Source organism: Pantherophis guttatus, chromosome 2 (assembly GCF_059756535.1).
Source record: "Pantherophis guttatus breed Tessera chromosome 2, ASM5975653v1, whole genome shotgun sequence".
Classification (NCBI taxonomy): Eukaryota; Metazoa; Chordata; class Lepidosauria; order Squamata; family Colubridae; genus Pantherophis; species Pantherophis guttatus.
The window spans coordinates 244,553,039-244,565,886 of NC_142064.1; the positions used below are offsets into that span (position 1 = coordinate 244,553,039).

The following is a 12,848-nucleotide window of genomic DNA, read 5'->3' on the forward strand; positions in this document are numbered from 1 at the left end:
CACCCAGCAACAGGGCAGCGAACCCATTGCTAAAGGATGAAGCCCACCCCTGCACATAATGATTATACATACATACATACATACATACATACATACATACATACCCAAAACGAACAGACACACTCAAGAAATTTAATCTGGAAACTGTGTTATTTTAGTATTAAGTGCAACAATCAAACTTCATATAACAAAATTTAGTTGATAGTGACTGATTGCAGGAATGACAATGAATACGTTTCTGATTCTTACCTCCGTCTGGACGAGGTAGTTGCGCTGTGTCCTGATGTGTTTCAGGAAACCCAAGACATTAACTGTGCTTTTGTCTTTTATTTGTTGCAGCATACTGTCTATTACAATGTAGGTACCAGTCCTGCCAACACCAGCACTAAATCCCAATCAAAAGAAAAGAAATAAAGCAGCAGAAAACATAATTAAATATTAAGAAAGAATGCCTCGACACTATTCCTAATTTTCATAGCAACCATGGAAGTGCTGTAAGCTATGTTCAACCTGAACATCTTCAAATGGAATAGGATATGGCTCAGGATGCTGGGAGTAATCCCAAAATTGGCATCCTGGTATATGCTTTGGTGATGAAACCAAGTTCTCTGGGGAACTTTGACAAAACGGCTTAAGGTATCCTAGGTTTATATCCTTTAGAGATCTCATTGCCAGCACTCCAAATGATACATGTAAATGGTTCTAGTATAAATTGTATTACTTCAACCAATAAACCTCTCTGTGGTTGATTAAATGTTTACTTTGCCAGAAGGACTTCAAGATTTTTCTTTGAAGATAAAAATGTCTTGTGTTTTCTTTCTCTTTCTCTTATGTTCAACTGTCAAGTGCCTCTCTCTTCCTTTATCTTTCTTCTCTAAGATCTTTATTTGCACGCTAACAAAATACTCTTTCATCACAGCCTTCACCTCACATTTAGGGATCTTCCCATGTCACAGCGCATATTAATGCGATTTTCAGGGAGGAACCAGCCCTGCAGAGGAAATACAGTATATGGAAGCTATTTCCCTACTAGTGAAAAACTCAGGATGATTCAAATTTGCTTTCTAGTTGTTCTATGATTACCGAGTTTCAATTTTAGATCAGGTTTTGGAATGCTTACTATTATTTAATTTCAAAGCTGACAACACGGGAAAGCTTAGTTTGCAAATCAGTTAGAAACCAATTATAGTTGCACAGCAACTTCAGAATGAATGACACTCAGAACCGTGTTCTGTAATTTCCCCTTTTTGATATATCAAACATTTTCACTGTATATCATAATATTCTTTTCAATTCAGGAGAAAGAACTTTACCCCCCAAAAAAAAGGACGCAGAAAAAATTATGAGTTCAAGTACTGATGATAAACCTTTTCAGATTGTTTCTTTTTTCAGAGTTATAAGAAAAAAAATACTGTTAAGAATGCTAATATCTAAATATCCAGGAAACCCAAGCTCTTTTTGGTAATCAGGATATATTCAGAAGCCTCACAAATGTAAGTATACCTATTTCCCTGACAATGTGTTTTTTGTTTAGCTTTGTGCCTACTGATGATACAGTGCATTGTTTCCAGAATAATTTATGTTAATAAAAAAATAAAAACCCAGTACCAGATGATATCATAACTATGAGAGTGATTTAGAATGAAACCTTGGTTTAATCCTACATTCCATGAATGAGCTTAGAAAAATAATATAGTGTCTTAGACTCAAGTCTCTCTGTAATATGTGTTTTCTGTTACCGTGATAAATATAGCTGTTTGTTTTGGTATTGAATGTTGTCGTCATTAATGTTGCTAAATGCATTTAGACTCATGGTGATGTGTAAAAATGTCAGCAGTTAAAAGAACAGGTGATGGACATATAGATGTATTATTGTAAATAAAAACCAAACCACAATTGCAACTGTATATTAATCTACACTAGGGGTGTCAAACTGGCGTCCTGCGGGCCAGATGAATCACGTGCAGGCCATGCCCACCCCAGCGATGCAAAGGCAAAAAAAGTCACGCTACGTCATATGACATCACATGAGGTGGTGAGTTTGACATCCGTGATCCATTCTATGTTGTCAACAAGAATGGATTGACAATGTCCAAACCAGTGGTGGGTTGCCCCCGGTTCGGACCGGTTTGCAAGAACCGGTAGTAAAACTGGAGGGAGTCCCCACCCACCGCCCCGAATGTCATCATCGGAGATCTGCGCATGTGCAGAAGCAAGGCGTGCGTGAGCGAAGTGTGTGTGTGCACGTGATCCCATTGCGAGCCAGTAGTAAAGATAAGTAGAACCCACCCCTGGTCCAAACATACCTGCAATGTACAATTACTGGACCCATCTCAGCAGTTCTGGCTGCAGAGGATCTTCTCACAAATGTCAGCACGGGAAGTGCATATTCAGGTACTCCCATGTCAGGCCATTGTGTGTAATGGTACTGAATGACTGTCCTTTCGTTTTGACGTCCTTTGGGATTCCCCTTTTGATCCAGAAGTCACGAAACATACAAGTAGAAAATATTAATATTAATTAACATAAAGGTTTCTTTGTGTTCACATTTTTCCTTTCCTGTTCAGATCTGTCTGGACACACCAAAGCAGAATAAACTCAATGGTGCTATAATTTAAAGATTTTATGTGAAAAAGGCTTGTAAAATCTAATATAATACTATTATCTAATAATTGAGATGCACTTTGCTTTACAAGGCAACCTGCTATGTAATTTCCCATTATTGGACAGTTTATAAGCGATAGTTTCAAGTAAGTTCTTACAGCCTGACATGAATTGAAAATTGTATCCTCCAAAATGCAACTGAGTAAGATAAAACTGATCTATGTCTTTCAGGTTCATAGCTGTATTTCACTTGAATTTAAGAGTCGTAAAAATTGGTCCTCCCAAAGTTACTGGACTACAATCTCTGTAATCCTTGACTATAATGATTGGATTGATAGGAAATGTATGTAAACTACTGGGCAATTTTTATACATTTTAAAAATCTAACAAAACTCAGACATAATCTTGTTTTGTTTAATTTGCTTATTGTTGATGTTGAGCCCCCATTACAGTAATTTATGATGTCTAATATAAATTCCTTGTTCAACAGTGTCAAATTTGAAAATAAAGATGTTGATAAACTATTTTCTTTTTCATTCACTTGTAATTTCAATTATTGTACTCATTTCCCTCAGCCATTAAACATTCTTAGCTTCGTTGTACACTGTAGAGAGAGTCTTGCGATCACAACAATCTTCGAATAGTGTATGTATGAATGAGTCACACTCAGTAGCGACATCCCAAATGGACATTTATTTTTGAACCAACGTAGTGTAATGATATTGCTCACTTTTTTCATTTTTGCATTCCTGACTGTGAAGCGGCGGACAGTGTAGCAAGCATGTACTTTTGTGCTCTTCAGTGTGACAATGATATGGCCATATTCCTCACTGTTTTCAGTTGGCCAATATTGGTCGCATTTTCTCTGAGGAAAGAAGAATAACATAACATGTTAAAAGTCTGTGTGATGCCAGAGGACACTGAATTAAGGAGGATTCAATCAGAGATCTGGTTGAATAAAAGAGCTATATTTCTCTTTTTTTAGTTGTTCTGGAAAAAGTGCTTATTATGTTTTTTTAACCCTTTGTTAAGGATTGTATTTTTATGGATAGGTTATTACATGTAACAATTGTTAGGACATTATTTGTGAAATATTGTTCATAATATAGATTATCTGATATACTTTTACACAAATTCATCAGTCCTGGTATAATTTAATTTTTATTAATGTCTTATATTTGCATATATTTTGTCATTTGTCTGGCTTTTATTTGTGCACGTTGTTTTCCAATGCTACTATGAATTGTATCGATTATAATTTTTATGGAATGATAGAGTATATATAAAAATGAAGACAATGTCTGGAATTGAACTGGAATGTACCAGCTTCAAATTTAGTTCTCTAGGTCTTGTTTTTCATGAGCTACAAAAATTTTGGAAGTGGTTTTTTAAAATTTCTTTTTCTAGCAGCAACCCAGTTCAGTCAATGTTAGCTAGTGAACCTTCTTTTTTGTCCCGTTGTTCTTTTAAGACAGAGGTCCCCAACCCCTGGGCTGAGGCCCACTACCAGCCCGCAGCCAGTTTGGAACCAGTCACGCAAGTGGCGGATGAGTGTGTGTGTGTGTGCGGAGTTCCATTTGCGCGACTGGCAGACATTCATGCTTGTGTGCACAGCTCCATATGTGTGAGTGGCGGATGTGTGTGCTCACATGGAGTTGCATGCGTGAACACACTCGCCTGACCCTTGCATGGAACCCTCTCCTCTCCCCTACTGGTCCACTTAGGAACTCCTGGCTAATGGTGTTGGTTATATTAATTAAATATTGTGTTATGCAGGAAATAAATTACTTTCATGTTGTATCTGTTATAGGTTACCCATGAGCAGAAATGAGATCTGCTTCAAATAGTGATTTATTATTACAGTTTACATTACAATGAAACCAACGCAACTCCTTAACAAAACTGAAAAAAAGATCACACATCTCGCAGAATTTTCACAGAACTGAGAAACATCTTATGGTAATAAATGTAGGCTATTCCGCTTACTCTTCCTTTTTCCACAAGATTTGTAATCATGATGATAATTCCAGTGTTTTGCTCCCAAATCATTCTCCAAAAATCTTCAAATGTTGACTTTAAAGGGCCCTGGGTGGCAATGTAGGCTTTCACTTTGTTGTAACCCTTCAAAGGAAATCACAATAGTATGTAAGATAAAAGTATCTGCAATAGCAATCATATTAATAATGTATACCTCTCCGGAGCAGAGCTCTTTTCTACTGAATGTTTGAGGACTTTGGAGTTGAAATTGAAAAATGAAAAGTTCTGCATGCATTAAGAGTTTCTGTTTCTTCTGAGGGACAAGATTTCTCAAGAGAGCTGAGGAAGGAACAAAACAACTTACATCAACATAATTGGCATTAATGTAGTCGCTGTGCTTTGAATCTTTTCCTGGTAAAGGTCTTAGTTTCACTCGACTATGATCATCTGCAGAAAAGAACAAGGAAAATACACATTAAGAAAGTAAGCCTGACATATTTTTCTTTTCTTGTAGATGATTGACTAAGGAAAGAACTGAAAAGCCAATTCTCTCTCATGTCAGTAAATGTTACAGAGGAATTGGATTGATCTAAAAATAGGTTGTTCGGCAAATAGGAAGCGTTTTCTCAGTTGGTGATCAAAGTGTTTTGACTGTTTTCTTGGAACATCTGATAATATCAAAGTTATTAATCAATTTGGGGTGCAATGGAATGCCAAAGACAATCAGGTAAATAATTTAGTGAGATCCAATTAAGCTTCTGTTAACAGAAGTCACAGAAAGAGGAAACTTCAGTTCTGGAAAATTGGAAATTTTCAGAGACAGACACGAGGAAAACTACTTTTATGAGACTGCATCAGAATTTTGGCAATGCTATCGTTCAAAATTGATATTTATTTCAAATCATGGCAGGAAAAATGAATATGTCCCTGGAGATTGGTTTAATGCAGTTAAAAACAACAACAACAATGTGTGCAGAGGAAAGGAATATGTGAGTGTAATTCCACTTACCAGTATTGAATCCTATCCTTTTAATTAATCTCCACTCTATTAAAGACTTTCTGGAAATTAATATATCACATTGGAAAAAAAATAGTCTAGAAGACTGAGCTGCAAATTTCCTAGGCAGAGTCACTCTTCTAAACAAAATCCGTATCTTTTTAATGTCAAAAGATTGTCATTATCTATCTCAGAAAACAGGCCTGAAAGAAGCATATTATTCATTTGTTGAAATTTTATTATTTTATTTTATTGTAAGTATACTGACAGAAAGCCAGTTTTGTGCAATTATTAAAACACCAACCTAAAAACTGGGAGACTGAAGTTGTAGTCTTATGCATGAAGCCAGATGGGTGACATTGGGCCAGTCACTCTCTTTCAGCCCGAGGAAGGATGCAATGCCCAGCAACTTCCAAAAATCTTACCAAGACAACTGCAAGAACTATTTCAGGTCATCATCAAGACTCAACACTGACTTGATCGTACAAAAAATAAGTATACTGATAAATTGGGGCATCATTACAAGATACACAGTTATTGTTGTTATTTATGACTTCTCTGAAGGCCATTATTACTCACATGCTAAAATGTTGATGTATCTGTTTTTGTGCTTGTTGTCAGGATGATTGGAATGTTCAGCGGTGATGTTCATGTCGGATGTACAACGCTGCACTTCCTGTTAAGAAAACAAATTGAAAGGGCCGATAAGTGCCAAACATTTTGCAAACAGCTCATTCAGAACATATTGAAATGCTGGGAGATAATTGATTTTTCCCCATGAGTATCCTTTCAGCAAAATACAATGTAAACTTATTCCAGCAAGTTCTATGAAAAATATTTTGCACTTCCAAGTATCTGATGAAATCTACAGTGATTAAAATTCAGTCTAGTGTGAAATCCCGGGCATAGTTGTAACTATTTCTCTCATAACAACACCCAGAAAGGGGTTCATTGTAACTATAGGCCTTTTTTGTGGCTAATCAGTTGTACAGGGCCAATAGGAAACAGTACAAAACACTAGTAAATAAAAAGATGGATTGAACCAGATTTGTATCTCAGAAAAATATATATTTTTAGATAAAATATAACGGCTATTCCATAGGGTTAAAAAAAGATCAAATGTCTGCATAGAAAATACATATACAGTAATACTCATCATGCAACTCTTTTGTGTTAAGGTTACAAAAAGGAAAATAGTAAGTAGTAGCAATGAAAAATTAAAATAGAAAACAAAAGGAAAAGTAGATCTACTTTATACCAATATGACACGTTATACCAATCCATATCTTTACAATCCATTCTTGTTTTCACTATAACCATATACTGTTTCATACACCACTTTTGGTTCTTTTAACTGTATCTTTCACTTTCTGAGAATCTCCTACTACACCTTGTCTTTCCTCATTCTCTTGTAACACACAGTTCTTACATAACCAATTTCCATATAACAAATATATGCTCTTCCACACAGCTGTTTTTGTTTCTTTTTATTGATATTCATTACTTGCAACAGAACTAGCTTTCTACCAGATGTGCATACCTTGAACTTTCTGCAGCCATTTTTATGTCTATAGGAAATACTTTATCAGGATATCAGTTTCACCTGCATACTCACTTACTGAATCCTCTCTATCAAACCTACTTTTATTTTTACTACATTACAAATTGAGATTCATTGTTCTGCATGCAATCTACTCAGATTTCATCTACATTGCATATTAAAGTGTATGTGTGTATGTTTTTACCATCTATCATCCATCCATCCATCGACAGATCTCCCTCCCTCCCTCCCTCTCAATCTAATCTATCCAATAATCTATCATTTACTTCTTCATATTTACAACACTTCTCTAATATCTTCTCACAAGTGTTTATACAAGTGTTCATAGATTCCATTACACTCCTTGTTTTATTTCCTGCCCAGTGTTGATCACTAAGCATTCCATCTATCTTTTCTTTTGTTAAGATCCATACTAACAAAACTTGTTGGAGCCTAGTGATTCTCTAGAGGCTTAGTTGCCTTACAAATACATAATTTCTTCAATCTCTTGTCACAGCATTTTGCTTTTAGTCCTAGTAATAATTAATTAGCAGAGGTTTGAAAATCACTATGGTACAGGGACAAAGATGACAAGAAAGGATTTCATTAGTGACATTGCCTGGATGACATATTCAAAGAAGGCTTACATAACATCTTAAAATTTTTGGACAAAGTCAAAGTTGACTTTGGGATCCTCAGCTGTGAGGTCACAACAAAAATATGCTTAAGATTGCAGACTATGCAAGCTGGGACTTTGAAATGGCCAAAGTCCCACTAATTCCATCCAAAGAGAGAGGAAGGGTCTCTCTTCATCCATCCACCTATCTTGTGTCCATCATTTTCCATCCTATATCCAAGGGCTTTATTTTATGTTCAGATGCAATGGTTCCCATTCTTTTGATTGATTTTGTATGGAGTATGCATGTGTGTATTGTGAAAATTTGTGTTGCTATGTTTAATTTTGTTAAATAATACCTCTCGTTGCTACTGAGGGAATTTTTTTGTTTCTGTATATCCTGAAAGAATCTGTTCCCATCAAATGTGTGAATACTGATTCCCTTATCCATTGTAGACTAGGATTGCCCTCAGACACAGGCGAAATGTAATCCTATGATTTAAACTGGGAAATGGGCAGCAAATAAATTTAATAATAACATTTTTAAAATTATATGAATTTGGATATCTAGGGGAGGATTGTAGCATGCATATACCTACAGTTAGCAAGAGAAGTGTGATTGTTAACAAATAGGACCACTCACATGAATACCTATGTGTATGACAGCTATTGGTTTGATAGGTTATGTTGAGTTATATTCCTGTGTTACATCTGTGGAGTATTATCAGGGCCATCTGGTACCCTCTTTTCTCTCCAGGTTACAAAGATGCCTACAGATATCTTAATCTTTATAAGTATCAAAACTTCAAAATAAGGGAAGTCATTAGTACAGCACAGCTGCTGCAAAGAAAAATCAGAGCTAATTGCCAGAAGAAATTACCAAGAGAAATGTTAATAATATCCACCTTAAAATGGAGTTCAGGATTACATAGAAATGTCACAAAGGACTGCCTTGCAAGTCAGAGCTCACTGCTGCCCCTCAAGTGCAAAGAATTCACCTATCTTCACTCTTTCTAACCCAATGGAACACGGGAAAGAAATTATGGCTGCAGGATTAGGACTCTGTTCATTTATCTGTCTGCCCATCAGCAGGATGATACTTATAATGTGACCTAGTTTGGTTGTGTGATAAGAAGATAACTAAAGACACACTGAGTTTAAAAACTGTCCAGATTGGGCCAGGGGCTGTGGAAAAAAAGATCCAGAAACATTTCTATAGGAGAGATAGTTGGGCATTTACTTGGAATATTGTCAAGTTCTCTGTTTAAAATTCCCTGGAGTGTACGGAGCATACAAAGGTGGTCAGACACAATATTTATTTATTTATTTATTTGTTTAAATTTCTATACCGCCCTTCTCCAATGTAGGACTCAGGGCGGTGAACAGCCAAAGTAAAAACAAGACATACATACAAACATACAAAGTCTAAAAACTGTTTAAAATAATTAAATAATTTTGGCCGTGATTAAAACATTCCAATTTAAAATCCATTTAAAATTTGACTCAAGCCAGCCCAGCTAGTTGGAATAAATGGGTTTTCAGGGCCCGACGAAAAATCCGGAGGTCTGTTATTGTACGTAGCTCTGGGGGGAGGTTGTTCCAGAGGGCGGGCGCCGCCACAGAGAAGGCTCTCCCCCTGGGGGTCGCCAGCCGACATTGTCTGGCGGACGGCACCCTGAGGAGGCCCACTCTGTGGGAGCGTACTGGCCGGTGGGAGGCTATTGGTGGCAGAAGGCGGTCTCGTAAGTACCCCGGCCCTGAGCCATGGAGCGCTTTAAAGGTGGTCACCAACACCTTGAAGCGCACCCGGAAGACCACCGGAAGCCAGTGCAGCTCGCGCAGGAGAGGTGTCACGTGGGAGCGCCTCGTCGCCCCCAAAATCCCCCGCGCGGCCGCATTCTGGACCAGCTGGAGCCTCCGGGTGCACCCCAGGGGGAGCCCCATGTAGAGAGCATTGCAGTAGTATAATACAAAGCAAAAGCAGAAAAACATTTAGACTTGGATGCAACATATTATTTTGTTACACTTAAGAAAATACAGATGCCTCAATGACTACTTCTGGTAAAGGAGTTAAAAAGAATTCTATGAACTGGATGATTTCCTTCCCCTGCCATTCTTTTTAAACCAACAGAATATTGGAAAGCAATTCTGAAAGGGGCTTAGAACTTTGAACATCCACCAATATAACTCTTCTAAAACTGAACAGAATTGGATCAAATTTGGTGTGGGAAGCAATCCTGGCAAAATACAGATTGTGGACTAGATTGAATTGGGGCCCGTAATTATTTATTTTATTTATTTTTATTTTATTTTGAATTTGTATACCGCCCTTCTCCCTGAGGACTCAGGGCGGTGAACAGCCAAGTAAAAACATCAAGTACAAATATTAAAATACAGTTAATATATATATATATATATAAATTTGGCCCCATTAATTAAAAACAATAAACAAAACACTTAAAAACACTTAAAAAATTAGGCCAGCCCGGCTTGCTGGAAAAGGAAGGTTTTAAGGGCACGGCGGAAGGCACTGAGGTCTTGGATTCTCCTTATCTCTGGAGGCAATTGATTCCAGAGGGTAGGTGCCCCCACAGAGAAGGCCCTCCCCCTGGGGGTCACCAGCCTGCACTGTTTGGCTGATGGCACCCCGAGGAGGCCCCCTCTATGGGAGCGCACGGGTCGATGGGAGGTCGTCGGTGGCAGCAGGCGGTCTCGAAATTAAAGATTTCTTAATGCATTTCTATGGACAATGCAGTTTTGCAGTGATTTGGAATATTGCCAGCCCCTCCAATCTAAGCTCCCTGCATTTTGTCATATGCTCCCTTCCCTGCATTAGAGTAGGAGAGAAAGGCCAATTATTTCATTCCTTTTCCAGAAGGAATAAAAACCCTCCTATTCTCATTCCAACACAGACAGATAAGAGGAGGATGGACTAATTCTATTATGTAATTTTCTCCATCAGATTGGAGGCAACATATGTGGAAATAGAGAAATGTTTTAATTGGGATCACGTTAGACTGAGAATATAGGGAACAGAATTTTCATTAGAGTTTGAGAGAAGCGAATACAGATATTACATCCTATATATTTTGTATAGGTCATTTGCAGTGTACATTTTTGGCCATGGACAATGTCATGAACAATTGAATAATAGTAAAATATTTAATTATATATAGAGGCTACATTTATGATGCATTCAAAACCCCTATTTCTAGAGTGACTAAAACAGACACCCATTTATAACTCCTCTCTTTGTCTCTCCCCTATGGTTGTAAAATCCATATAAGTTGGTTCTACTCTTTATTTTGTTAAATGAGAAAAAGAGAAAAGGGAATAGTATTTTATTCTCAACACTTCCATCTTTAATAATCCAATTAAACTCAATAATAGAAAATACAGAAAATACAGAAGCAATTACTTCTACTTAAATGAAAGAACTGCTTCCACAATTCAATTTTTACTCTTCACCATGAATTCCTATGTCACATTTTATATTAAAAAAAGGAATAAACTACAAAAGTGGCATGTAATTTGTAATTGTCATTATTATTTATGTAGAACAACGTCAGTGTACACAACATTTTATACAGCAAAATAAATAACCCTGTTCATGATTTTCAAGTTCCTTTTGGTTGATCTACTATAGACATAAAAGTAGTTGTTTTATTATAAAACAGCCTATAGAAGCAATTTGATCCAAACCACTGAGGATGTAAAATTCCTTTAAAAAATAACTCAATTCAACTTGGGAACAACATTAAATGTATGTCATGGAACCACTACAATGTTATATAACGCTCAGAAAAATTACCAGTGTCTATTATTTTTCTGCAAGGCTGTTTCAAGGTCAGGAACTTTAATTAACCTTTCTAATGCTTAGAGGTAATGGCTCTCTTAATTCAGCTGAAGTCTCAGCTGGCCCATATTGGGCTAATAGAGTAGGTGGCCTGGGAATAGATATCGGACACTAGAATGAAGGAAGAACATGATGATGACTGATTATCACAAGGAATGACTGATTTTACAAAAAAATACTTAGATCGTAAACTGGAAAAAATCTAAAGGACTTTTCAAAGCTAAAAATGTGTACTTTATTTTTCAACCTTTTAACAAAATATTCTGGTAGAAATGTTTAACATTGGACAAATGTAAAGCACAAAATTTAGGCATGCTCATCTGGATATCTATTTTCTTATAGTATCCTATAGCTATAATCAGACTGTTTTGGTCAAATGCATTTAGCTGGGTCCAACTAATGAGAAACCAGGGTCATATATGTATTCAATTATTTAATTTATGAGCAGCTTTGTGTTAACTCATATTAAGAGGATAACATGGGATTGGACATGGAAGAAGTATGCATCGCTGAAATATTCCTTGTGAAAAGAATGGAGGCATGTCACATAATTGTCTGTGACCTTTGGTTTTGATATCCATTCAAATCAGAAGCCTATTTATTATATTTCACTATCGAACCCCAGATAGACTCAGTGCAACTAAGAGTGAAATACAGCCAAACACAATGTGATAATTAAAATCTGAACAGACGAATTAAAAACAACAAAAATAAACACTCAGCTGACAATTAAAGTCAATCTTCAAAGGGCAACTTGAATAAAAAACGTCTTTGCCTAATGGCAGAAGGATAGTGGGGAAGGAGCTCGGCCATTTTAGATGCTTCAGGTTTTTGTTGAAACAATGTCTGTTTAATGAAACCTTTGTTTGTGCAAAAAAAAAGTTCACTAGCCATCTTTGAGTATTTAATTAGATAATGGATTATATTTTTTTTAATTTTTTTTATTAATTTTACAACAACACAACATACAAAACAGAAACACACTATGTGTTTCTTTTTACGTATCAGTTTCATTCCTCTTACTTTCTACATTTCCAATTTTTCGCATCCTTTATTATCTTTATCGTCCCTTTATTTCCAGTTTTATTCATTTACAGTATTTTACACATTGGTCACATAATTTATTCACTTTTACTTTCCCTAATCTCGAGCCAATCGTACCACTTAGTCCATACTTGATAATATTCTGTATTAAAGGTAATACATTGGGAAATTACTGGTAGAAAATTATAGATTGATAACAATTGGAAAAATGATC

At 36.4% G+C, this 12,848-nt stretch overlaps 1 protein-coding gene across 4 annotated transcripts in view; it reads right to left on the minus strand.

The window, feature by feature from the left end:
• PTPRG (protein tyrosine phosphatase receptor type G) overlaps positions 1-12,848 on the minus strand; it is a 725,247-nt gene that overhangs the window by 13,393 nt on the left and 699,006 nt on the right. For all 4 annotated transcript variants that reach the window (XM_034408792.3, XM_087883749.1, XM_034408794.3 and 1 more), the window contains exons 16-21: positions 6,158-6,254; positions 4,946-5,028; positions 4,591-4,725; positions 3,335-3,469; positions 2,307-2,470; positions 250-385 (exon numbers count right to left, since the gene is read on the minus strand). In XM_034408792.3, coding sequence (XP_034264683.2) covers positions 250-385; positions 2,307-2,470; positions 3,335-3,469; positions 4,591-4,725; positions 4,946-5,028; positions 6,158-6,254 — 750 coding nt within the window. The remainder of the gene's footprint in view (positions 1-249; positions 386-2,306; positions 2,471-3,334; positions 3,470-4,590; positions 4,726-4,945; positions 5,029-6,157; positions 6,255-12,848) is intronic.